The sequence below is a fragment of the Ictalurus punctatus genome, chromosome 3, assembly GCF_001660625.3.
Source record: "Ictalurus punctatus breed USDA103 chromosome 3, Coco_2.0, whole genome shotgun sequence".
In the NCBI taxonomy this organism is placed as follows: Eukaryota; Metazoa; Chordata; class Actinopteri; order Siluriformes; family Ictaluridae; genus Ictalurus; species Ictalurus punctatus.
This window is the reverse complement of record NC_030418.2, coordinates 29422784-29449262: the sequence shown is the minus strand read 5'-3', so window position 1 is coordinate 29449262 and position 26479 is coordinate 29422784. Positions and strand designations below refer to the sequence as shown.

At 37.6% G+C, this 26479-nt stretch overlaps 2 protein-coding genes and 1 long non-coding RNA gene across 10 annotated transcripts; all 3 read left to right on the top strand.

The window, feature by feature from the left end:
• Positions 1 to 3284: 3284 nt before the first annotated feature.
• On the top strand, positions 3285 to 6136 carry LOC108263503 (uncharacterized). Of its 2 annotated transcripts, none has more exons than XM_017464368.3 (7): positions 3285 to 3621; positions 3707 to 3823; positions 4256 to 4374; positions 4574 to 4718; positions 4835 to 4950; positions 5026 to 5126; positions 5200 to 6136. In XM_017464368.3, the coding sequence occupies exons 1-7, from the start codon at positions 3300 to 3302 to the stop codon at positions 5999 to 6001; spliced, it is 1722 nt and encodes a 573-aa protein (XP_017319857.2). In that variant the 5' UTR covers positions 3285 to 3299; the 3' UTR covers positions 6002 to 6136. The 2 variants fall into 2 exon arrangements, with proteins under 2 accessions (XP_017319857.2, XP_017319855.2); XM_017464366.3 differs by having other exon boundaries at positions 3704 to 3823.
• A 1387-nt stretch (positions 6137 to 7523) lies between these two features.
• LOC128632745 (uncharacterized) lies at positions 7524 to 15123 on the top strand. 5 transcript variants are annotated; one of them, XR_008396340.1, is made up of 4 exons: positions 10374 to 10914; positions 11349 to 13198; positions 13626 to 13666; positions 13942 to 15123. It is a non-coding gene; the product is annotated as an uncharacterized LOC128632745 (long non-coding RNA). The 5 variants fall into 5 exon arrangements; XR_008396339.1 differs by lacking the exon at positions 13942 to 15123 and having other exon boundaries at positions 7540 to 10914; positions 11349 to 12746; positions 13129 to 13662; XR_008396337.1 differs by having other exon boundaries at positions 10367 to 10914; positions 11349 to 13666; positions 13942 to 13956.
• A 2172-nt stretch (positions 15124 to 17295) lies between these two features.
• Positions 17296 to 23135, top strand: LOC108263508 (GTPase IMAP family member 4). 3 transcript variants are annotated; one of them, XM_017464380.3, is made up of 2 exons: positions 17296 to 17486; positions 22113 to 23135. In XM_017464380.3, exons 1-2 carry the CDS (start codon positions 17462 to 17464, stop codon positions 22973 to 22975), a joined length of 888 nt encoding a protein of 295 aa, XP_017319869.1. In that variant the 5' UTR covers positions 17296 to 17461; the 3' UTR covers positions 22976 to 23135. The 3 variants fall into 3 exon arrangements, with proteins under 3 accessions (XP_017319869.1, XP_017319868.1, XP_017319870.1); XM_017464379.3 differs by lacking the exon at positions 22113 to 23135 and adding an exon at positions 20674 to 21917 and having other exon boundaries at positions 17320 to 17486; XM_017464381.3 differs by lacking the exon at positions 22113 to 23135 and adding an exon at positions 19261 to 20425 and having other exon boundaries at positions 17375 to 17486.
• Positions 23136 to 26479: the final 3344 nt, after the last annotated feature.

Here is a 26479-nt window from a genome sequence, read left to right as displayed (position 1 = left end):
TTGATGCTAAAATGGCTATGTACGCACTGCCCTTGCCTGACTGGCTGTGGAGGTGGCATGGGATGTATTTTATGATTTTAAAGGGGTTCCCCCTTCCTGAACATAACGGACTTGGCCTATGCACTCGTTCTCACTAAAGGTATCTGGGGCATTTAGACTGTGAATGTCTTCTGGAATTTGGAGAGTTCCTCCCTTAACTAGTTGTTGCATTGGTAAACACAATCATTAGACCATACAAGTCATTTTGGTAGACTGCATCATCTGTTCAAGTGGGTTTATTAATGTTTCAACTATATACAGTTGCTACAGTACATTGTGAAACGAAACAACGTTCCTCTAGGACCATGGTGCTACATAAAACACACTAACCACATGAGACGACACAGAACTAAAGATCTACATAAAGCGCGTGTGCAGATGTGCGCTAACAACGCAGTACAGTACCACTAAAACAGGACATTAGGCACAGTAAGTGACAGTGTCATGCCAAACAGTACACAGTTTTAGAGTGGAAGTGTCTGATATAACAGAGAGCCAAGGAGTAACAGTATAATTAAAAAATTGTATAAATGTAAACATAACATGCTATAACTTCGTATTCAGCAGATTAGCTTATACCAAACATGGACATAGCAGTTATTGTGGTAGCAGCCAGGTAAAATGTATATAGTGACAATAATTTAGATACTATGTTTTTAATACATTAGCAGCAAAAAATGCAACAGTGTCAATGCAGGAATGTGCAAACATTTCAATGGGAGTGGGATGGTGTTCAGTTCAGAGTGTGAGTGTGTGTGTGTGTATCAGTCCAGCCTCTGAGTATTGAGGAGTCTGATGGCTTGGGGGAAGAAGCTGTTACACAGTCTGGCTGTGAGGGCCCGAATGCTTCGGTACTTTTTTCCAGATGGCAGGAGGGTGAAGATTGTGTGTGAGGGGTGTATGGGGTCATCCACAATGCTTGTGGCTTTGTAGATGCAGCATGTGGTGTAAATGTCTGTGATTGGGGGGGGGAGACCCCGATGATCTTCTCAGCTGTCTTCACTATCCGCTGCAGGGTCTTGTGATCCGATGAGGTGCAATTTCCGAACCAGACAGTGATGCAGCTGCTCAGGATGCTCTCAATAGTTCCTCTGTAGCATGTGGTGAGGATGGGAGGTGGGAGATGGGCTTTCTTCAGCCTTTGTAGAAAGTAGAGACGCTGCTGGGCCTTCTTGGCTATGGAGCTGGTGTTGAGGGACCAGGTGAGGTTCTCCATCAGGTGAACGCCAAGGAATTTGATGCTCTTGACGATATCCATGGAGGAGCCATGTTCAGCGGAGAGTGGTCGCTCCGTGCTCTCCTGAAGTCAACAACCATCTCTTTTGTTTTGTCCGCGTTCAGAGACAGGTTGTTGGCTCTGCACCAGTCCGTTAGCTGCTGCACCCCCTCTATGTATGCTGACTCGTCGTTCTTGCTGACGATACCCGCCACGCTCGTGCCATCGGCGAACTTGATGATATGGTTGGAGCCGTGCATTGCTGCACAGTCGTGAGTCGGCAGAGTGAACAGCAGTGGACTGAGCACACAGCCCTGGGGGGCGCCAGTGCTCAGCGTGGTGGTGCTGGAGATGTTGAGGTCCTTTTCGCAGATATAGGATCAAGTGTCCTGTCTAGCGCTGTAGCAAAAAGATATCGTATAGGCGTAAAGTCCAACTGGGTTTCCAAAACTTTGCCGTCAAATCGTGTACCTCTTTCCAAAAATGTTTACGTTTTCTAAGTTCCCAGAAGATGTGCATGATTGATCCTGTATAGGTGTTACATCGACCACATTTAGATGATTATATTAGGGTACATTTTTACTCAAACGAAGTGGGGTGAGGCACATCCTGTGCATAAATGTGTAGTTCTGTTCCGTTATTTTGTTACAGGATAACGATTGGTGAAAACATTCTTACATGTAGTCCCCCACTGGTCTTCATCAAAGTTACACCCAAGGTCCCTTTGCCACACATTTTTAAGTGAGGCCAGGGAAGAATGATGATGGTCTAACAGAGAACAATATGTCACAGAGATTTTCCCATGCAATGTGGTTGAATTCATCAGAATCTCCTCTATCCTGGACCACTCCGGTGATAGTCGGTCTGCCTTTTCAAAAGTGGTTATCAAATGACGAATCTGCAAATATTTATCAAACTCCTGTCTCGGAATCTTGCACTCTGAGGTTAAATCCGAGAAGCACTTAAAGGAGCGATTAGTAAACAAATGCTGAAACTGGTATATACCATATTCTTGTCACTTTATAAACAAGGATTTTCCAAGAGCGGGCGGCAGGTCTGGGCTGGAGGACAGAGGAGCTAACGTAGAACTTTAGGAAAGGATCCACAGAACCTCTTTACATCTCGCCAGGCCCGAAGTGTATTATAAATAACTTGAGTTCTTATCTCTGAATGTAATGCGTTTATGTTGTTAATAAAAGGTAAAGAGGTCAGAGGCGTAGGAGAGAAAACGTCTTCTTCAAAATCTGGAAAGTGAGCAGATCTGCGTTCTTGCATCCAGCTAATCATACCTTTTGTCTGAGTGGCCCAATAGTACAGCTGAAGGTCAGGGAGACCCAGTCCTCCTTTTTCTTTAGTCCTAGTTAATATTTTAAAAGAAATTCTAGGTTTTGAATTCTTCCAAATCAACGAGCTTATATATTTTTTTATGGATCATAAAAATTCTTTATTCAGCTAGCAGGGTAGTGATTGAAATAAAGAAACTAATCGTGGTAGTATATTCATTTTTATCACATCAATTATTCCAAAAAGTGAAACAGGAAGCAGGTTCCAAATCTTCCTTAATCTTTTTAAGAAGAGGGGAGAAGTTTATGTAAAAAATCTTTGAGCTTTGGAGATACATTCACCCCAAGATATTTGAATCCAATCTGAGCCCGAGTAAAGGGTTCACCGTTCTCCTAGGAAGCAGATGCTATCGTGTGATAAAGGAGAGCTAACTAGTGGGTGGAAATTGGCAAATTCCAAAAATAATTGAGAGAAAATGGATCGAAAAATGGCACTTAATGTCACTGTGCAGAACTCTTACATAAGTACAGAGATAAGATTCTTTGTCAATACAGTCCCAAATCCAGGAGATAGTTTTCATATGAAATTGACTTAGGCGTTCCCAGTACCCAAATTTTGCTTGGGCTAACGCTTCCTGATGCACTTATGAAGGCCTGCATAAGTAGCTGAATAGTGGAGAGAAAAAAAGCACACTAATTAGTCACAGGTGATTTTAGATTGCTATGTCACTGATTTCCTTGGGAAACTAATTAAGGGCGACATGATATACGTATATGGGCTCACAGAGGCTTCTGAGCTCTTGCGTAATGTTTTAGTTTGTGGTGGTGCTGGTAAATGTGTACGGAGAGTAGAAATGTTGTGGCAAGAAAGGGAAACATGGTTTATGTTTATAGCAGTACTGACATTGATCCCCTCAGCATTTTGTCTTGTAGTTCCTAAGGGTAAATTGGTTCAGGCTGGTAGACTTATCATTGGCTCCAGCAGAATTACAAATGAAACCAAGGATGGCATTGTTAAGAAAGTGCATGACGAATATGTTGGAGATACCAACGGATACCAATCTGATCAGCCAGAGTTAACAGGTAGAAATGTAATCTATCATTTGATATGTGGCATCATGTTGTTGTCCTGGTGTTGGTGTAACTATTTCCACTTGCTTGCCAGAAGGGTCCCAACTGTCAACCTTAATGCTCAGGCGCTGGAGTCCGTCAGTGCAGTGTGATGACGATTCCATGTCCTTGCATATCCAGGGAAGTCGAGTACCCAACTTGTTGGTTGAGACAAGTGAGTGTGGTCTTGCTGAAATTTTCCTGCATCAAAGGTTTGGTTTTTAAGACCACACCAATTCCACTACAGTACCATTGAAGGCAGTACTTTATAAAACCCTCTGTGGTCTAAAGCAAGTGTGATGCTTTATCTCTGGAGGGTAAAGCCTTGTGCTCTATTTTTATTTTTTTTTTTCACTGGCCTTATTTATTTTGCTGCCTGTAATTGTAACTAAGGGCTATACAAGTGTCCTATTCCTTGTGACTGTCTGGGATCTTGCAAGTATTGACTAACTTGCTACAAACAAATGAGATCTATTTTCAAAGTGGTGGTCAAGCTCGCATGTTGACCAGCCTTGCTTTCAAAATGGAACTACTCTCCCTTCAGTTTGAACTGATTAAAATGCAAAATAATTGTTCTCTGGCACGGAATAAAACTTTGCTTCCTTAGGTGAAGAGGGCCTAGTACCATTATCACAAATGCCGTCCCACTGCGGCATTTCGTTGAGGAGGGCCCACGGAGACGTTGCACTCGTTGCCAAGTACGCTGGCTGTAACGTTGCACAGCAGGTAACCTGCAGTTGACTGGCCCATCGTAGAGATTCTAATTGCATGTATATTCTTATCCTCAAAAAATGTTACCGTTACTGATTAATCTAAATACCCTTTTTCTTTTGTTTTTAAAGAAAAGGGACACTTGCATTTTGTTGGCTTTTTTTTTTCTTTTTCAAATGTGTTCTTGATGAGCAAGTCCGATTGGTTATTGCAGGGGAATAGCTACATCCTGCCGTTACGGCTTTCGGGAGTTGCTGTGAAGATGGTCTGTCCTGTGGCTTGTCCTCTCACTGTCTCCTGTAGCCCTTCAGCTATGGTTGTCAATCTTGGGGTGTCTACAGCTGCTCTCAGGCTGAAGGGTGAGATTAGTTTCTGTGTTAGGATTGGATGTATTTTCAGTGAGTGACTTGCTGTATGATGTTTGGGGATGGAATGCTACTGGATAATCTGGCACTGAGAAAGCATTTGATTTTAGTGAATGGTGTGTGGCAACCTGTGTACCAAGCTTCTACCTGTGGATTTACCTTGGAAGTTGTGGGAGGTGGACTGACCCTCACTGCACCATATGCAAGCAACTGCTGGCAATTTGAGGTAATTCTGTATTTATCAGCTTGTATGCTGAGATCATAACTACTTGACTGTTAATCCTTTAACTTCCTTTGTCAGGGTGCCAAGATGCTTTTGTCTGTGCAATACATGGATAGGGAGTTGACCTTGTCCTGCCCAGCTGTTCAGCCCCCAGCTACTACTCCTTTACCTGCTCACATGTATGTCCCACATGTTCATATGGGTTACCCTTTTTCCTTATGGTTCTTGTATAACATGGCATTTCCATCCTAGGGATCCTGGAGCTTCCACAGATGCCCCCATGACCACCTTGGCTACTACGGTTGCACCAGCTAGTGCTGATAAGCTGGCTTTGTATCCTTGGTTACGTGGACTGTATTATCCTCATGGTTATGGAATGCCATGGAATTTCCCATATGGCCATCCTGGAACTCCCCCAGTTACCCAGACCACTACATCTACTCCAGCTGCTGCTACTACATCTACTCCAGCTGCTGCTACTACATCTACTCCAGCGGCCACGGTCGCACCAGCTAGTGCTGGTCAGATGCCTTTGTATCCTTGGTTATCTGGACTGTATTATCCTAGTGGTTATGGAATGCCATGGAATTTCCCATATGGCCAGCCTGGAACTCCCCCAGTTACCCAGACCACTACAACTACTCCGGCTACTACAACTACTCCAGCTGCCACTGTTGCACCAGCTAGTGCTGGTCAGCTGCCTTTGTATCCTTGGTTATCTGGAATGTATTATCCTAGTGGTTATGGAATGCCATGGAATTTCCCATATGGCCAGCCTGGAACTCCCCCAGTTACCCAGACCACTACAACTACTCCGGCTACTACATCTACAACTACTCCAGCTGTCACAGTTGCACCAGCTAGTGCTGGTCAGCTGCCTTTGTATCCTTGGTTACCTGGAATGTATAAACCTTATTTCCCTATGGGTTCACCTGGTGCTCCAGTATCTGGCCCCAACAGTGGGGTTAAACAGCAGATGTACCAAATGCCCTGGATGAATGCTTTTCCCCAAGTACCTGGCTTGAAATCAAACGCCAGGCTCTCCAGTGGTTAACCCATCCAAATTTGTAAGGTCCGGCTAATTTTTCTGCACTACAGGTCGGAGCACGTCCAGGAAAATGAGCAATACTATACTGTGGTTATCAAATGGAGGTGGTGATGGATCAATAAAAACAAAAATTCAAAATGGTGCAGTGGTCATGTGTCTTGTTTGTTCACAAGATTTCTACTCAGTGCTTCCTACTTTTCTACTTTATGCTAGTTAAGTGTGTGGAGCCTTGTGACATTGGCCTCATTCTAATTACTAGTCCAATATAGAATTTTCAGAATTGTGCCAACTGGTCTTCTCTTCACCAGTGCCATTTTAAATCCCGATTTAAAGATTAATTTCATCTTCTCAGATATAGAAAATAAAGCTTAAAATGACTTGCATGTATCTATAGCCATCTGCAAGAAGACCCTCATTCTGGCTGACCAAATCCAGTTTTTTTTTTTGTTGTTTGTTTCATAATTAATATAAAATACATGAGGTACTTTTGTTTGTTTGTTTTTAAAAAAAAAGCACTGCATAACCGCCTTCTAGTTCTGTTTTGGGCCAGACTACCCAAACCTTGTGTGCTCTCTGAAAAGTTGGACGTTGATGCTAAAATGGCTATGTACGCACTGCCCTTGCCTGACTGACTGTGGAGGTGGCATGGGATGTATTTTATGATTTAAAGGGGTTCCCCCTTCCTGAACATAACGGACTTGGTCTATGCACTCGTCCTCACTAAAGGTATCTGGGGCATTTAGAGTGTGAATGTCTTCTGGAATTTGGAGAGTTCCTCCCTTAACTAGTTGTTGCATTGGTAAACACTACAATCATTAGACCATACAAGTCATTTTGGTAGACTGCATCATCTGTTCAAGGGGTTTTATAGTGATTAATACAATAGTTACATTTTAGTGTAAATGTTAAATCTAAATGTCCATAACTAGTTCACTATATCAAGTGCACTCACTCACTCAAATACTTTCAGTAAAGGTTATAGTGGATCCAGAGCTTATTCCAGGAACCCTAGGAATCAGCTGGGAATACACCCTGAATGAGACATGAGTCCATTACAGGGCACCCTGTACACACACATACACACTCAGCATGGAATCCAGTCCATGCTGTTCTAGCAGCAATAAGAGATTTCTATTATAATAAATTATTTTCTATAATTAAGAAGGCTCTCCTTCCATACACTTTGGAAGACTACTAGCTTAGTTTGACTCTATTTATGTTCTAACTTTCAAGTGGTCTATTTCAAGTTGAGGGTATGATCAATACACCAGGGGGCAAGACTTTTCCTGATAATTATTTTCCATTTTTCACATTATTTAGCATAATGTGACTCCAAGCATTCAGTTAATTCATCAAGATTTGTTGGGTCAATGGCTGAACTAACCAAAGTCAATAAATCTGAAAGATATTAAGTAAACCTGGGTATAGTAGCTCATGTGGTTATACATTTGATGCATTAGCAGGATTAAGACACATTTTAAATTAAATTTTTGTAGATGTATGTATTTGGTATCTGATGGCTCCAACTCCTTCTCCAGTTCTTCAGTTGTTGTCCTCAGGTTCAGTTTAACATTTTGGACCAAAGTTCTTTTATCCCTGGAAGTTAATTTGTGCCTTTTTCCTGAATGATGCCCAAAGGGTTAGGATTTACAGTTCACATTGTCTGAGGAAAGCTACCAGCAACTGTAACGTCTGCACTTAGCCCTGCCATCATCTGTTTGCATGCTTCCCATCCTGCCACATTCTTTCATTGATGCACCTTCAGTCAAAGGAACAGGAAAAACAGGAAGGTTGTGACCTCTGAGAGATGGGAAGGGCTGTGAGGTTTGAGACACAGGGCACTTGGATCCCGTTGCAAAAAAAACAGGCTTGTATTAGTTCCTCTTGTTATATGCCTCCTTTGTTGTTATCATTATTCTTTGTTATCATTATTTTCTTTTTTCCTGATTGTGCTCACCTGCAGTTGGTGCATTTAAACTTTCTGTGTTCCCCATGTTTTTACAAAGTCTTGTCATGCATCTCTTGAGCAAGTTTTGGTTGATAATTTTTGTCTTGTTATTTCTTGACTCTTTGCCTTGTTTTCTGTTTCACAGATATGGCTTATCCTACTGTGCACCTGCCTATCTGTGAATAATGATGGGTAACAGACTGAACGCCTATTTGTTTAGTCAAGTTTTTTGATCATATTGTTTTTCTGAAGGTGATATAGCCAAATTAATGCATGTTCACTTAGAGAAGAAGGAACCAGTGTTTCTTGTCAGCTGTTTTAATATTCATCATGTAGAACTGTCACAGACTTTATTGTTTCCTAAAGATGGAAAATGCCTTGTTAGATGATTTATGTCACTCCCAAAGTGCACTCCTTTAACTGCAGAATGCATTAATTTAGGGTTTGTCATGGTGTGAGACTCATATGTTTCAGTTTCTTTTCTGTTTTTTTGCTCTTTCAGAATCCTTAATCACTCTTCAGGGCTCAGATGGCACCTTTCAGTTTAGCCAGCATTTCTGTATCTCCCTGTCCTGCTTCTGCTTCTTATTATTATTATTATTATTATTATTATTATTATTATTATTATTCTGTCACAATTAATTTTCGTTTCATTGAATGATTCTTTCCACATAACAATATGTGTAAATGGTGTAGTTTTATTTCAAAATCTGCTTGTTCTTATGTTCTGTCTTTTGTTAAAGATATGATAGCTTTTCCATCATGCCCTGAGGTCCTGTTCACCCCCACCAGCCTTTCTAATGAACTCACCAATACAAACATCCTTGAATTTGTAATCATGTATGAAAAGAAGCAAAGTATACCAGGATACTTGCTCTCAAAATACAATCTGGATCTTCATCTCATCTTGCTTTTCCTCCACTATGAAGCAATCCCATGCTCTGACAGTGAGAATAATTCGTTGCTGTACTAACTTTTATGTAACAGGTTTTTACATGCTAGTATTCTTAGATTGTGATCTACAATATTTGGACTAGCATGATATGTTTTGTAAAGAAGGCTACAAAGCACTTCTGTAAGTTGCTCTGGACAAGGTCATCTGTTAAATTATGTTAATGTAAATTTACAAAAATGGGTGTGTTAATTACTTCAGTTCTGCAAGAATAAACAAATCTGCAGCAGCACTTCAAATGAAGCATTATTATTACTATTATTATTATTATTACAATTATTATTATTTTATTATCTGTTATCTTTTGACTAAGATATTCTCATGCGTGGTTCAACTGTTGTTCAAATTGTTGTTACTTTCCAAATAAAATGTTTTTTATTTTGTTTTTTATCTAGAAATCCTATGTACACAGGCCAAGTGGCACACCTCAAGTATGACCAATCTCACTGGTATTCTTACTTTCAGGTGAGGCTTTACAGTTTTAGATTAGAAGACATTATTAACCCTTGTGTGTCCTTATGGACATTTTTGTCTTTTTCATTTTTTTAATTATCATTTTGTCTGTATTAATGCAAACACCATAGGTTTTGCAAAAGGTGTGTATTTTTATTGGGGTTTTAATATTCCACCCTTATTTGCTTTCATAAATATATTTTAAACTAGGTACACAAAATAGTTACACTCAGGACCTTAATTACAAAACTGTCCTCACTGAAACCCATTCAAACTGCAATATTTAATCCCCATGACGTTTAAGAATAAAATCATGAAGTCTGTTAATAGGCTTTTATTTTGTTGACAAGGTTTCAAAACATTAAAAAATAAAATTTATTCTGAATTGTGTACTGTTTTCTCAGGTTTATCGTTTTTTTCTGATTCTGCTGTATTATAGGCCCTGCAGACCAACTGAATAAATGATGCAGCTATAATTGTGTGAGTGTGTTTGTACTGAAAATTTTACATGTGTGAACAGTTTGAAAGAAAGAAATGATACTGTACTGGAAATCACAAATCCACGCCATGTATATGAGTTAAAGAAGGTTACTGAGCGTTGAAGATTTTTGCATTATGTAAATAAACAGCGTTTAAACGGTAAAAATTCTGAAAATGAATGAATGTTTGGTAATTATGATCAGAACTGATGCTGGTAAAAAATCGAAGTCAGTGAAAGTGTAGAAAAATATTAATATATAATATTTCTATGACAGTTTTTGACAATGGAAATTTTTGTATTTATGGACTTGAGTGGTAAGTTTTATTTTTTAATCTGACACTGCATAAAAATATGAATGCATCAAAATAAATGTTTTTGTTAATCACTGACATATAAAGACGTATAAAGACTGACATATGCAATAATTAAGGACATAAATTATGCTTAGCATTCAGTATAAATAATGGCAAAAAAATTTCCCTCACCTTTCAAAGTGAGGGAGTACCTGTGACCCTTCAGAGGAAGAAAAAGATTCAGAGGGAGAGGTTGATGGGAAGTGTTGCAAACTTAAAAAGCAGGAAGGTTGCGAGATGGGAAGGGCTGCAAGCTTTGAGAGATCGGCAAGGCTATGAGGTTTGAGACACAGGATGAATGGATCCTGTCGCAAAAGCCATATGTTTGTTTTACTTCCTCTACTTATATATCTCTTTTGTTGCTGTTGTTGTTGGTGGTGTTGTTGTTGTTGTTGTTATTATTGTTGTTGTTATTATTGGTGTTATTGTCCTTTATGGTTATCAGTGGTGGCTTGGTGGTTAAGGCTCTGGGTTACTGATTGGAACGTCGGGGATTCAAGCCCCAGCACTGAAAGTCTCTGGGTTACTGTTTGAAAGGTCTGCGGTTTAAGCACTGCCAAGTACTTTCTTAGCTGAGAAAAAATAAAGCTGTGTGTCATGACCTGAGTATTTAAACACTAGCTCCTATTGCCGCATCAAACAGGTACCACAGCGACTTCACTACATAAACACCTTAGCACAGAGAAACACTTGATCTCTGCATTAGAATGAGTGCAATGGAAACTGAGAAAGGTGAGACCATTTAAACTTTTACTAGTAAGTCTTTTGGTCTTAAAACTACTTTTAACTTACTTTTAACTTTGTATACCATTTTAAAAAATATTAGCTGTTAATGTGCATTACTGTCTTTTATTTATTTATTTAAATTAGAGGTCTGTCTTGTACTATCTTTTACCTGGCAAAGCTTTGAGATTTTGACTAACCTCGAATGATATGTGTGTGTATTATTATTAGTAGCAGTAGTAGTAGTAGTAGTAGTAGTAGTAGTAGTAGTAGTAATAGTATAAATGCATTCAACAAATCCTAATTTTTGAACGTGATCAGGTTTAGCTGCATTGTTTCTGCATTGATTATTTCTTCCTTAAGTAGAAGTCTATAAATTCCTTATTACATTTTAAGAAATTTTTAAATTATTTTTGAAATATTATTTCATATTATTTTTCTAGATGTATGTATTTGGTATCTGATGGCTCCAACTCCTTCTCCAGTTCTTCAGTTGTTGTCCTCAGGTTCAGTTTAACATTTTGGACCAAAGTTCTTTTATCCCTGGAAGTTAATTTGTGCCTTTTTCCTGAATGATCTCCAAAGGGTTAGGATTTACAGTTCACATTGTCTGAGGAAAGCTACCAGCAACTGTAACGTCTGCACTTAGCCCTGCCATCATCTGTTTGCATGCTTCCCATCCTGCCACATTCTTTCATTGATGCACCTTCAGTCAAAGGAACAGGGAAAACAGGAAGGTTGTGACCTCTGAGAGATGGGAAGGGCTGTGAGGTTTGAGACACAGGGCACTTGGATCCTGTTGCGAAAAAACCGGCTTGTATTAGTTCCTCTTGTTATATGCCTCCTTTGTTGTTATCATTATTCTTTGTTATCATTATTTTCTTTTTTCCTGATTGTGCTCACCTGCAGTTGGTGCATTTAAACTTTCTGTGTTCCCCATGTTTTTACAAAGTCTTGTCATGCATCTCTTGAGCAAGTTTTGGTTGATAATTTTTGTCTTGTTATTTCTTGACTCTTTGCCTTGTTTTCTGTTTCACAAATATGGCTTATCCTACTGTGTACCTGCCTATCTGTGAGTAATGATGGGTAACAGACTGAACGCCTATTTGTTTAGTCATGTTTTTTGATCATATTGTTTTTCTGAAGGTGATATAGCCAAATTAATGCATGTTCACTTAGAGAAGAAGGAACCAGTGTTTCTTGTCAGCTGTTTTAATATTCATCATGTAGAACTGTCACAGACTTTATTGTTTCCTAAAGATGGAAAATGCCTTGTTAGATGATTTATGTCACTCCCAAAGTGCACTCCTTTAACTGCAGAATGCATTAATTTAGGGTTTGTCATGGTGTGAGACTCATATGTTTCAGTTTCTTTTCTGTTTTTTTGCTCTTTCAGAATCCTTAATCACTCTTCAGGGCTCAGATGGCACCTTTCAGTTTTGCCAGCATTTCTGTATCTCCCTGTCCTACTACTACTTCTTCTTCTTCTTCTTCTTCTTCCTCTTCTTCTTCTTCTTCTTCTTCTGTCACAATTAATTTTCATTTCATTGGACAATTCTTTCCACATAACAATTTGTGTAAATGGTGTAGTTTTATTTCATGATCTGCTTATTCTTATGTTCTGTCTTTTGTTAAAGATATGATAGCTTTTCCATCATGCCCTGAGGTCCTGTTCACCCCCACCAGCCTTTCTAATGAACTCACCAATACAAACATCCTTGAATTTGTAATCATGTATGAAAAGAAGCAAAGTATACCAGGATACTTGCTCTCAAAATACAATCTGGATCTTCATCTCATCTTGCTTTTCCTCCACTATGAAGCAATCCCTTGCTCTGACAGTGAGAATAATTCGTTGCTGTACTAACTTTTATGTAACAGGTTTTTACATGCTAGTATTCTTAGATTGTGATCTACAATATTTGGATTACCATGATATATTTTGTAAAGAAGGCTACAAAGCACTTCTGTAAGTTGCTCTGGACAAGGTCATCTGTTAAATTATGTTAATGTAAATTTACAAAAATGGGTGTGTTAATTACTTCAGTTCTGCAAGAATAAACAAATCTGCAGCAGCACTTCAAATGAAGCATTATTATTACTATTATTATTATTTTATTATCTGTTATCTTTTGACTAAGATATTCTCATGCATGGTTCAACTGTTGTTCAAATTGTTGTTACTTTCCAAATAAAATGTTTTTTATTTTGTTTTTTATCTAGAAATCCTATGTACACAGGCCAAGTGGCACACCTCAAGTATGACCAATCTCACTGGTATTCTTACTTTCAGGTGAGGCTTTACAGTTTTAGATTAGAAGACATTATTAACCCTTGTGCATCCTTATGGACATTTTTGTCTTTTTCATTTTTTTAGTTATCATTTTGTCTGTATTAATGCAAACACCATAGGTTTTGCAAAAGGTGTGTATTTTTATTGGGGTTTTAATATTCCACCCTTATTTGCTTTCATAAATATATTTTAAACTAGGTACACAAAATAGTTACACTCAGGACCTTAATTACAAAACTGTCCTCACTGAAACCCATTCAAACTGCAATATTTAATCCCCATGACGTTTAAGAATAAAATCATGAAGTCTGTTAATAGGCTTTTATTTTGTTGACAAGGTTTCAAAACATTAAAAAATAAAATTTATTCTGAATTGTGTACTGTTTTCTCAGGTTTATCGTTTTTTTCTGATTCTGCTGTATTATAGGCCCTGCAGACCAACTGAATAAATGATGCAGCTATAATTGTGTGAGTGTGTTTGTACTGAAAATTTTACATGTGTGAACAGTTTGAAAGAAAGAAATGATACTGTACTGGAAATCACAAATCCACGCCATGTATATGAGTTAAAGAAGGTTACTGAGCGTTGAAGATTTTTGCATTATGTAAAGAAACAGCGTTTAAACGGTAAAAATTCTGAAAATGAATGAATGTTTGGTAATTATGATCAGAACTGATGCTGGTAAAAAATCGAAGTCAGTGAAAGTGTAGAAAAATATTAATATATAATATTTCTATGACAGTTTTTGACAATGGACATTTTTGTCTTTATGGATCTGAGTGGTAAGTTTTATTTTTAAATCTGACACTGCATAAAAATATGAATGCATCAAAATAAATGTTTTTGTTAATCATTGACATAACAAGACTGTAATAATTAAGGAAATAAATTATGCTTAGCATTTAGTATAAATAATGTCAAAATTTTTCCCTCACCTTTCAAAGTGAGGGAGTACCTGTGACCCTTCAGAGGAAGAAAAAGATAGTGTTTTTTTCAATGATTCAGAGGGAGAGGTTGATGGAAAGTGTTGCAAACTTGAGAAGCAGGAAGGTTGCGAGCTTTGCGAGATGGGAAGGGCTGCAAGCTTTGAGAGATTGGCAAGGTTGTGAGGCTTGAGACACAGGATGAATGGATCCTGTCGCAAAAGCCATGTTTGTTTTCCTTCCTCTTCTTATATATCATCGTTGTTGTTGTTGTTGTTGTTGTTGTTATCAGTGGTGGCTTGGTGGTTAAGGCTCTGGGTTACTGATTGGAAGGTTGGAGGTTCAAGCCTCAGCACTGAAAGTCTCTGGGTTACTGGTTGGAAGGTCTGAGGTTTACGCAGTGCCAAGCTGCCACTGTTGGGCCTGTGAGCAAGGTCTTTAACCCTCTCTGCTTCAGGGGTGCTGTATCATGGTTGACCCCAGCTTCTGGACATGTTGGGGTATGCACATTTCACTGTGCTGTAATGTATATGTGATCAATAAAGACTCATTATTATTGTCTTTTTCCTGATTGTGCTCACCTGTGCCTTATTTTGATTTATTAATTGGTGCATTTATATTTTCTGCATTTCTCATGTCTTTGCAAAGTCTTGTCATACATCTCTTGAGCAAGTTTGTTTTTGTCATTCCTGTCTTGTTTTTATTTATTGACTCTTTGTCTTGCTTTCTGTTTCACAAATATGGATTACCCTACTGTGTACCTACCTGTCTGTGAATAATGATGATTAATAGGCTGAAAACCTGTTGGTTTAGTTAAGTCTTTTGGTAATAGCTTTTCCTCTTAAGTAAAGGCAGAGATCTGGAGTGTTCATGGGTATAGAGTGTTATGGTAAACTGGACTCAAATAACTGTAAGCAAAATGCCTCTACAGAGCGATGCGATTTTCCTTTAATTTGTCACTTTGCTGTAGGTGATACAGGGAAATAAATGTATACTTACATACAGAAGAAAGATTCCAGTTTTTCATGTCAGCTGAAAATGCCTTGTTAGATGATTTGTCACTCCCAACATGCACTCCTTTAACTGCAGAATGCATTAATTTAGGGTTTGTCATGGTGTGAGACTCATATGTTTCAGTTTCCTTTCTGTTTTTTTTTTCCCCCTTTCAGAATCCTTAATCACTCTTGAGGGCTCAGATGGCAGCTTTCAGTTCAACCAGCATTTCTGTATCTCCCTGTTCTTCTTCTTCTTCTTCTTCTTCTTCTTCTTCTTCTTCTTCTTCTTCTTCTTCTGTCACAATTAATTTCCATTTCATTGGAAGATTCTTTCCACATAACAATATATGTAAATGGAAGTTTTACTTAATGATCTGCTTGTTCTTATGTTCTGTCTTTTGTTAAAGATATGATAGCTTTTCCATCATGCCCTGAGGTCCTGTTCACCCCCACCAGCCTTTCTAATGAACTCACCAACACAAACATCCTTGAATTTGTAATCATGTATGAAAAGAAACAAAGTATACCAGGATACTTGCTCTCAAAATACAATCTGGATCTGCATCACATCTTGCTTTTCCTCCACTATGAAGCAATCCCTCGCTCTGACAGTGAGAATAATTCATTGCTGTACTAACTTTTATGTAACAGGTTTTTACATGCTAGTATTCTTAGATCGTGATCTACAATATTTGGATTATCATGATATGTTTTTTAAAGAAGACTACAAAGCACTTTTTTTCTGTAAGCTGCTCTGGATAAGGTCATATGTCAAATGATAATGTAAAGTTACAAAAATGGGTGTGTTAATTACTTCAGTTCTGCAAGAATAAACAAATCTGCAGCAGCACTTCAAATGAAGCATTATTATTTATTATTATTATTATTATTATTATTATTATTATTATTATTATTATCTGTTGACTAAGATATTCTCATGCGTGGTTCAACTGTTGTTCAACTGTTACTTTCCAATCTATATATATATTTTTTTTTTTAATCTGGAAATCCTATGTACACAGGCCAAGTGGCACACCTCAACTATGACCAATCTCACTGGTATTCTTACTTTCAGGTGAGTCTTTACAGTTTTAGATTAGAAGACATTATTAACCCTTGTGTGTCCTTATGGACATTTTTGTCTTTTTTATTTTATTTTTTTTATCATTTTGTCTGTGTTAATGCAAACAGCATAAGTTTTGCAAAAGGTGTGTATTTTTATTGGGATTTTAATATTCCACCGTAAGGACACCTTAAGGACAAAATTGTCCTCATTGGAACCCATTCAAACTGCAATATTTAATCCCCATGACATTTAAGAATAAAATCATGAAGTATGTTAATAGGCTTTTATTTTGTTGACAAGGTTTCAAAACATTAAAAAATAAAATTTATTCTGAATTGTGTACTATTTTCTCAGGTTTATCCTTTTTTCTGATTCTGCTGTATTATAGGCCCTGCAGACCAACTGAATAAATGATGCAGCTATAATTGTGTGAGTGTGTTTGTACTGAAAATTTTACGTGTGTGAACAGTTTGAAAGAAAGAAATGATACTGTACTGGAAATTACAAATCCCACGCCATGTATATGAGTTAAAGAAGGTTACTGAGCATTGAAGATTTTTGCATTATGTAAGGAAACCAGCGTTTAAACTGTAAAAATTCTGAAAATGAATGAATGTTTGGTAATTATGATCAGAACTAATGCTGGTAAAAAATCGAAGTCAGTGAAAGTGTAGAAAATATTAATATATAATATTTCTATGACAGTTTTTGACAATGGAAATTTTTGTCTTTATGGACCTGAGTGGTAAGTTTTATTTTTAAATCTGACACTGCATAAAAATATGAATGCATCAAAATAAATGTTTTTGTTAATCATTGACATAAAAAGACTGTAATAATTAAGGAAATAAATTATGCTTAGCATTTAGTATAAATAATGGCAAATTTTTTCCCTCACCTTTCAAAGTGAGGGAGTACCTGTGACATGGACATTTTTGTCCTCTATCGACCCATGTGTAACTTTTGTTAATTGATGCACAAAGATTAAAATTATCTGTCATTCCAATTTGGGCCAACAAACAGGCTAATTGTCTTTTGTGAGCCTGGGGTTAAAGGAAGACTGAGTTTCAGAGATCCACCCCAGCGAAACTGACACACTATGAACATATACAGCATAGGTGTAATGTTTAGCCACTTTCTTAGCTCAGAAAAAATAAAGGTGTGTGTCATGACCTGAGTATTTAAACACTAGCTCCTACAGCCACATCAAACAGGTACCACAGCGACTTCACTACATAAACACCTCAGCACAGAGAAACACTTGATCTCTGCATTAGAATGAGTGCAATGGAAACTGAGAAAGGTGAGACCATTTAAACTTTTACTAGTACGTCATTTGGTCTTAAAACTACTTTTAACTTACTTTTAACTTTGTATACAATTTAAAAAATATATTACCTGTTAATGTGTATTACTGTCTTTTATTTCTTTATTTAAATTAGAGGTCTGTCTTGTACTATCTTTTACCTGGCAAAGCTTTGAGATTTTTGACTAACCTCGAATGATATGTGTGTATTATTATTAGTAGTAGTAGCAGTTGTAGTAGTATTTAATAATAGTAGTAGTAGTAGTAGTAGTAGTAGTAGTAGTAGTATAAATGCATTCAACAAATCCTAATTTTTGAACGTGATCAGGTTTAGCTGCATTGTTTCTGCATTGATTATTTCTTCCTTAAGTAGAAGTCTATAAATTCCTAATTACATTTTAAGAAATGGAAAAGTAATCTAATCTAAATGCATTGTGATTAAGCCCAATTACGATACCGCATTTAATAATTTATTACCCAGTATCAATACATTTATATATAATTGTATATTAAATTGTGCTAGTTATGACTACACAACTATAACATGAAAAAAAGAACAATATTACTTAATGCTGGAAAGTTGAATTGTAAAGATTACTGGGCCATTTATCCTTAAAAAAAATCCAAAATAGAAAATGTATAGTCAAGATATAAAAAAAAAATTGTGGGTTTTTTTTTTCCTTTTGCTGTCAAATGTAATAGGATGTAATATAATAGAGAGACAATTTAAAAATAAAAAGACTAACACAAAATAACTATGTGAATGAGAAGATAGTAAACAATGAAATAAACTTCTAATTAGAGTCTGCATGAATAGTCCTAGTTGTACTTATCACATTAATCACTGCAAATATGGTTTAAATGAACAATGTGGCACATATTGCAAAATACTAAATAATAGGATGTGCGGAAGTTTATAAAGCCACGAGATACAAAATCATCATAAAATCCAAAAATGTGTGCACAGGGTATAAACTTTATAAAAAATTTTCCACAATTTAAATTTGCTATGTTGATTGTCGGATTAATAAAAATCATGCTACTACTTGGTCAATTCTGTGTGTGCCATTAAAAAGGCAACTATGTGCCCATGGTTTAAAGGTCTTTGGGATGGTGATGTCTCTGATTTCTTATATGAGAATTTTTTTAATAGCATATTAATTAATAGTGTAATTTATGTATTTGATATTGGTCTCAAAGTGCATTCCATAGTTTTGTTGAATATATTCAATAAAATGTATTTGCATTTATTAAAAATGCACCTTGATATGCTGTGATTAAAGTGGTGCTGGACTGCTCTTCTATTGAGGTGATATTGCAAAAGAAAATGTACCTAAGTACAAGGTCAAAATCACACATAACTGAGACACACCTCTGTTTTGTACAAACCCCACCCCACATGCGTAACTCATGCATAGCTTCCAAATTGTGCTTTAGTCCGTAGTTATGTCTGAGGTCTAAATACCAATGTGCACGATGTCAGTATTTGTTCTTCAATAAGCACATGTAATGTATATCTAAATACAGCCCTGAGAGACAATATTCAACTGTGAAAGTAAATAAACACATTTAATGTTGAGGGGATAGACTGTGTTGTATATATTACAACACAGTATGAACGATATATGGCAAATCTTTTTTTATTGAGAATTAATAAAGATATCAATAGACAACAGCTATGAAAAGCTAAATGTTAAAGGCCATTGTTATGCCTTATGCTCAACGCAAGTGAAATAAATATAGAAATAATGGTATACTTGTCATTTAACAGTGCAGAGTGAGCAGGTGAATACTAGTGAAGTGAGGATCGTGCTGGTGGGAAAGACTGGAGTGGGGAAGAGTGCTGCAGGAAACACTATCCTGGGAGAAGAAGCATTCACATCTGAGTTGTCCAGCTCATCTGTGAGCTCAGACTCTGAAAAAGTCAAAGGGAAAAGAAATGGCAGAAAGATTGCTGTAATAGACACACCAGGCCTTTTTGACACTGGCATTTCAAATGATGAAATTACAAAAAAGATCAAGACATGCGTATTCCTCTCTGCACCGGGCCCGCATGTGTTTTTGGTGGTTATCCAACTGGGAAGATTCACAAAAGAAGAGGAAGCCACATTGGAAATAATCAAGAGTATCTTTGGTGATGATTCCCTACAGTACATCATGGTGCTCTTCACACACGGAGAAAGACTGGCAAGAAGTACGATGACTATTCATGAATTCGTTAGAAAAACTCCTCAACTGATTAACTTTATCCAGACCACCAGTGGACGATATCACGTATTTAACAACGAAGTCAAGGACCCAATGCAGGTTAACATGCTGCTTGAACAGATAGAGCAGCTGATTACAAGAAATGGCGGTCATCACTACACAAATGAAATGCTTCAGATGGCTGAAAAAGCAATTCAAGAGGAGCAGTTAAGGATTCAAAGAGAAACTCAAATGGATGCTGAGCAAGCAAGAGAGAAAGCAGAAAGAAGCAATATGTACAAGAAAACTGCTGCTGGTATTGGAGTAGCTACTGTAGCTGCAGGTCTCGCTACTGCTGCAGCACTCCGAGGACAATGCACAATACAGTAATATATCATTATGGATCACATCTGAAATTAAGTAGACTAGACAAGGATTATTGACTTTAAAATGTAAGGACTTCTAGTTGGAAGGTGTTTAATAACAATAGAGGATAATGTATAATGGGGAAGTTTTTGAATTGGGGTTCCCTTCATGATTCCTATAGTCATTTGAAATCTAAAATAATCGGGGAAAAGGATAGGGAGGGTGACAGTAAATTTCATAAAAGATCTCAAAATTAGATATCTTCATTTCCTATATTGCATGCAGCCCTACACTGAGTTACAGTTGTAATGTAATGGAAAAGAGTGTATTTTTTCTTTGTTATATTCATTTACAAAAACAATAAAAGAATGCATGAAGTAAAACATGACAATCTGTTTCATCTCTCTCACATTCATTTTGATCTTCATTCTGATTACACACACCTAGACTCCATTACACAATCACAACCACTCATTCCACCAGTACATTGTGAAGTACACGCTCAGTGTCTTGAACCTTTAAACACACTTCCTGTACAGTGTCACTTGTTAATAAGTTACATTCTATTCATGTGAGCAATTTTTAAAAGAAACTATTAAACTATTAAGCTATTAAGGGCAATTTCTTCCAGGAGCAAAGGAGCATCTGAGACTGGTGTTGGTCGGCCTTCAGGGTGTGGGGAAGAGTGCAGCAGGAAACACCATCCTGGGGCGTGGAGAGTTTCGCTCAGACATCAGCTCCAGCGCTCTGACACTGCAGACCGAATGCAGGGAAGGTCTGGTATGTGGGAGAAGTGTGATAGTGGTGGACACTCCAGGTCTCTTCAATAGCACACTCTCAGACACAGAGATGAAGCAGGAGATGGAGAAAGCAGTGACTCTCTGCCAACCAGGACCTCACGCTTTTCTCATCATCATCCAGCTGGGACGATTCACAGAGCAAGAGAGGCACGTGATGGATGAGCTGACTGAACTGTTGGGCTCAAACATTAGTCTCTACTCCATGGTGCTATTTACTTATGGAGACAAACTGAAGAAGAAAACAATAGATCAGTTTGTGAAAGAGGATAAGTATTTGATGAAACTGATTGGCAAATGTGGGGGACGGTACCATGTGTTCAATAATTCTGACACAGAAAATAAAGCTCAGGTCAGTGATTTCTTGGAGAAAATAGACACCATGATCAAGAGAAGGAAAAAACACCCATTATATGTAAAGAGTGCAAGACATGTGCAATATCCATGGGCAAAAATCCTCTGCATTACTTTGCCAGTTGTAACATTATTAGCAGTTACCATGATGTATACTAAGAAGCAAGTACCAGCAGAGTCACAGCCATCATCAGTAAAGGAAGTTGTATCTAATGAGGTGACTAAGAAGGTCATAGAGTCAGTTCCTGTCCAACCTGAAGATGTTTTGGAGACAAGTGCACGATTTTGGCAAATGCTACATGGGGTAGATTTCAACTGGAAAGGGCTGATTCCTATAGGTCTAGGGTTAGGGGCAGGCTGGTGGATCCTGCGGAAATTACGGAAATAACTCCTGCAATGTAATGATTGGAAACCTCAAACAGATAATGAGATAATCAATAAGTTAAGATGGCTCTAAATGATTACTCACATTTTCTTCATATCAAACATTTAGTTTAATCTCACATAGTTGGAAGGGAAGTCTATTATGCTTTAAGTCAATGTGCTAGATTTTTGTTAGGAATGTTTATTTAATGGTCTAAAGCAAGATAGTTCTCATGTTTAAATGTCTTCTTCATAATCAATGGCATAAAATATTATTGAGGTGAAACTGTAGTGATTTTGTTCAATTGTTGTACAAGGGATTTTCATTGTGAAATAAAGATAAGTTGTGTTTTGAAATGTGTTTTTGGAGTTGTTCATATGTCAAATGATCAAAACCACAACATTCACCCAAAGGTTATTTGCATTATATTGAATGTGAGCAGTGTCTGAGATATTAGCATATTTTTTTTATCATTAGGATTTTTTTATTTTTTTTTTTAAATAAATAAATAAAAGGTTTGGTGGACAATTGTAACAATCTGTATTCTTTGAACAGTGCATGACCAACAGAAATCCAATGAAGATCTCCGCATTGTTCTTTTGGGGAAGACTGGGGTTGGAAAAAGTTCTGTTGGAAACACCATTCTGGGTGCAGAGGTCTTCAAATGTGACATATCAGCATCATCTGTGACCAAGGAATGCTGGAAGGACATCAGACAAGTAAATGATAGAAACATTGCAGTGATTGATACACCAGGCCTGTTTGATCCAAGTTTTACACTAGAAGAGACGGTCAATAGGATCAAGTTCTGCATCCCTCTCTCTGCTCCTGGCCCACATGTCTTCATGTTCGTGGTATCCCCTAGTAGATTCACTCAGGAAGACAAGAAGACAGTGGAGACCTTTCTGAAGATATTTGGGGAAGATGCCATTAAACACACCATAGTCCTTTTCACCCAAGGAGACAAACTTGGTAAAAGAAACATGCAAGAGTTTGTTACTCAAAACCCAGATCTGGTACAACTATTCAGAATGTGTACCCAGAGACACCATGTTTTCAACAATGAGGAGAAGGATCCCACACAGGTGCTTCAACTGCTAGAAAAGATCGACAAAATGGTGTCAGAAAATGGAGGAAATTATTACAGCAATGAAATGCTGATCATGGCAGAACGAGCGATTGAGGAAGAGAAACAGCGGATTCTGAAGGAAAGCGAGGTGGAGAGACGCAGGCAGTTTGATGCTCTGAAAATGGAAGCTCTGTCTGAAGCTTACAAGGAGCTTCAGGAGAAGCAGGAGAGAGAGGCCAGAGCACAAGCAGAAAAGAATAACAAGTATATTTCCATAATGACACAGGTTTTGTGGACTCTCCTTAAGAATTTCCTCATAAAGCAATTACAAAATACAGGGAAAAAATAAGCAGAATTCATCTGTGTAATTATTTAATAGGGTTGTTTAATTTTTCTAAAATTCAGTCCTCATATGTGAACATACTAGACATGAGTATAAAAAAGAAAACATTTATTCATATGCTCATTCTTACTTTCTGACACACACAAATATACTGATAATATTCTGTTCTTCTGTGTCTACGCGTGTCCTTCAATAATCTCTGTTGCTGTATGTGAATTAAAAAAATTATAGAAAATTTTGTAATAAGTTCTGTTCTACCTGTCCCAAAAAAAATTAATTCTTAGTTTAAATGTCACTTTTTTTGATGGGATGTGTAATATGGACATAGTTTTATGTGATGGAGCCGGTGTATGTGATGGTAAGACTGTGTAAGTGCGAGGCAGCTTTATTCAATAACGATGAAGCAGGACACATGAGACAGGAGGTGCAGGTGCGAACAGAAACATCCAGGATTCAAGAGAAAAAAATTGTTACACAAGGATCACCTGGGACTAATAATGAAAAAGTGAGGTAATTTAACACCAACAGGTTATGGGGTGCAGAGGACACCAGATTTAGTCATAATAAATATAGTGTTGCATACAGAAGAAAACATACTAGAGGGAAATAATCTGACTAAGACATATTATGGAAATGATTTCAGAGTGGAAAGCACACCAAACATAGTGTGTTTGGTGAAAAGACCTAGAATTAATCACATAATGACAAAAACAGACTAGAGACAGAGCATCCCAATGGGACCTGATTACCAACTGGAGATTTAACAGGAAAAAAGACTCCATTCAAACATTTACTATTTAAAGGTCTTCCAAAATATTACTAGAATTATTATTAGTATAGTAGCAATTATTATTGCGTTGAAGCACGTACCACCAGAGCCACTATCATAGCCATTATCAATTGCAAATGTTATCCCTAACGAGGTGACTGAGAATTGGATCAAATTTAACTAGAAATGAATGATTGCTATAGCTATAGTGTTAGAGACAGACTGGTGTATCCTAAGGAAATTATAGGAATACCTCCTGTAATGTCATGATGAAAATGTCAAACTGCTAATGAAATGATCAATAACTGATGGTGGGTCTAAATGATTACCCATATTTTCTTCTTATCAAGCATTTAGTTTAATGGCAGTCATTTAGAAAAGAAGGTTGTTCTCTTTTAATTCAGTTCTAGGTTTTTGTTCAGATTGTCTGGTGGAAGATATTGGACACATTCTGTTCTCGTGTTTAAATGTCTATATAATATAAAGTATAAAATATTGTATAGTAATTGTAGTGAAAATGTACTGATTGTGGTAAATTGCTCTCATATTAAAATAAAAAAAACAAACTCAATTAAAATGCGCTTTTGGAATTGTTTGTAGACGTTGCTATTTCCATAACATGCACCCAATTTGTTTGGGAAAGACTGGGATTGGGAAAAGTTTTTCAGGACACAAAATCCTGGTGAAGACGTTATCAGTTATGATATACAGCATCATCTGTGACAACAGCCTGCTCTAAGGTCGCCCAGCATGTAAATGAGAGGAAACATTGCAGTGATCGACACACTAGGTCTTTATGACTTTATTGTACTGATGTTTTACTCTAGAGGAAATAGTTAATAGGATCAAGCTCTGCACCTTTCTCTCTGCTCCTGGCCCACATGTCTTCCTGGTCATGGTTTAGCCTGGAATGTTCACTCAGGAAGACAAGAAGATAATGGAAATTTTTATGAAAGTATTTCAGGAAGATGGCAGTAAACACACCACAGTCCTATTCACCCAATGAGACAAGCTTGATGAGAGAAACATGCAAGAATTTGTTAGTCAAACCCCGATCTTGTAAAGGTCTTCAGAATGTGTAACCAGGAACTTCCCAACTAAATCAGGAATTTCCCAACAATGAGGACAAGGGCCTCATGCACAACAAGGATCCCAGACAGGTGGTTCAGCTACAGTCCTTTAAAATGACTATTACAAAGGTCCATCTTGCAGTATAAATCAAATGAGGAAAAAAGTCAGCCTAAAACGTCTTTTAAATGTGGACAGTTCTCTGTCTAAATTCTGTAATACAGGCAAAACTGTAAAAATAAAAATCTGGTTATGGCCAAAATTTGGCCGAAATGGCCATTATACCAACATGCTTACTTATTATATCACTGTACTAAAATGTATAATCATACTTCTACTGTCACTGATACTGAACTACACATATATTATACACCAGTCAGCCATAACATTAAAACCACTGGCCGGTGAAGTGAATAACATTGATCTTTACAATGATCTTTACAATGGCACATGTTAAGGAGGATATATTAGGCAGCAAGTGAACAGTCGCTTCTCGAATTTGATGTGTTGGAAGCAGGAAAAATAGTCAAGCGTAAGGATCTGAGTGACTTTGACAAGGACCAAATTGTGATGGCTAGACGACTGGGTCAGAGTATCTCCAAAACATTAGGTCTTGTGGGATGTTCCGGGTATGCAGTGGTTAGTACCTACCAAAAATGGTCCCAGGAACAGGAAACAGCAGGGTCATGGGTGCCCAAGGCTCATTGATGCATGTGGGGAGTGAAGGCTAGGTGTCAGAACACACAGTGCATCAGAGTGCCCATGCTGACCCCTTTCCACCACCAAAAGCACCTACAATGGGCACATGATCATCAGAACTGGACCATGGAGCAATAGAAGAAGGTGACCTGTCCATACCTCGACAGGCCAGAGCTGTTTTGGCGGCATACACAATATTACACAGGTGGCTTTAATGTTATGGCTGTTCGTGTGTATTATATACATATTAAATCCCAAAAGGACCCATGTCACACCCCTCTTCATCTCCCTTCACTGGCTTCCTTTAGCTGCCCACATCAAATTCAAAGCCTTAATGCTCACGTACAAGACCTTGTCTGGAACAGCACCCTCCTACCTCAATACGCTCCTTGAGGTTTACGTTCCCTCACGCAATCTGTTAATGACCGACGACCAACTCAGCGAGGCATTAGGTCCCTTTCCAGAACTTTCAAACTGACTGTACCTCTGTGGTGGAATGAACTTCCAACCTCAACCAGAATCAGTCACCATCTTCAAAAAATGGCTAAAGACCCACCTCTTCCGTGAGCACTTAACTAACCCCTAACTTGTCCCCCACCCACCTTAAAAAAGATTTTTGCACTTTCTGCACTTTGCTTCTTTAGAACTTTAGAAATTAACAATCTTGTACGGTCACACTACTTGCATTATTCTCCACTTGGTACAGTATATCGCTTTGATTGTATTTCCTCATTTGTAAGTCGTTTTGGATAAAAGCCTACATTTGGATAAAAGATTCTATGTTGAAGTGCTTATTCGAATATGTTTCTTCTTTTGATTTGTGTATCTTGTTAGACAAAACGTAATTTAGTCTGTTTTGCCTCCTGTGTTTCTGCTTAACTGTACTGCAAATGTCAGCAAAAATGCTCTTTGCTTTATACTATCCGTCTTTTAATCCCACAATTACCATCTTAAAGAAAAGTGCTTGTTTTAAA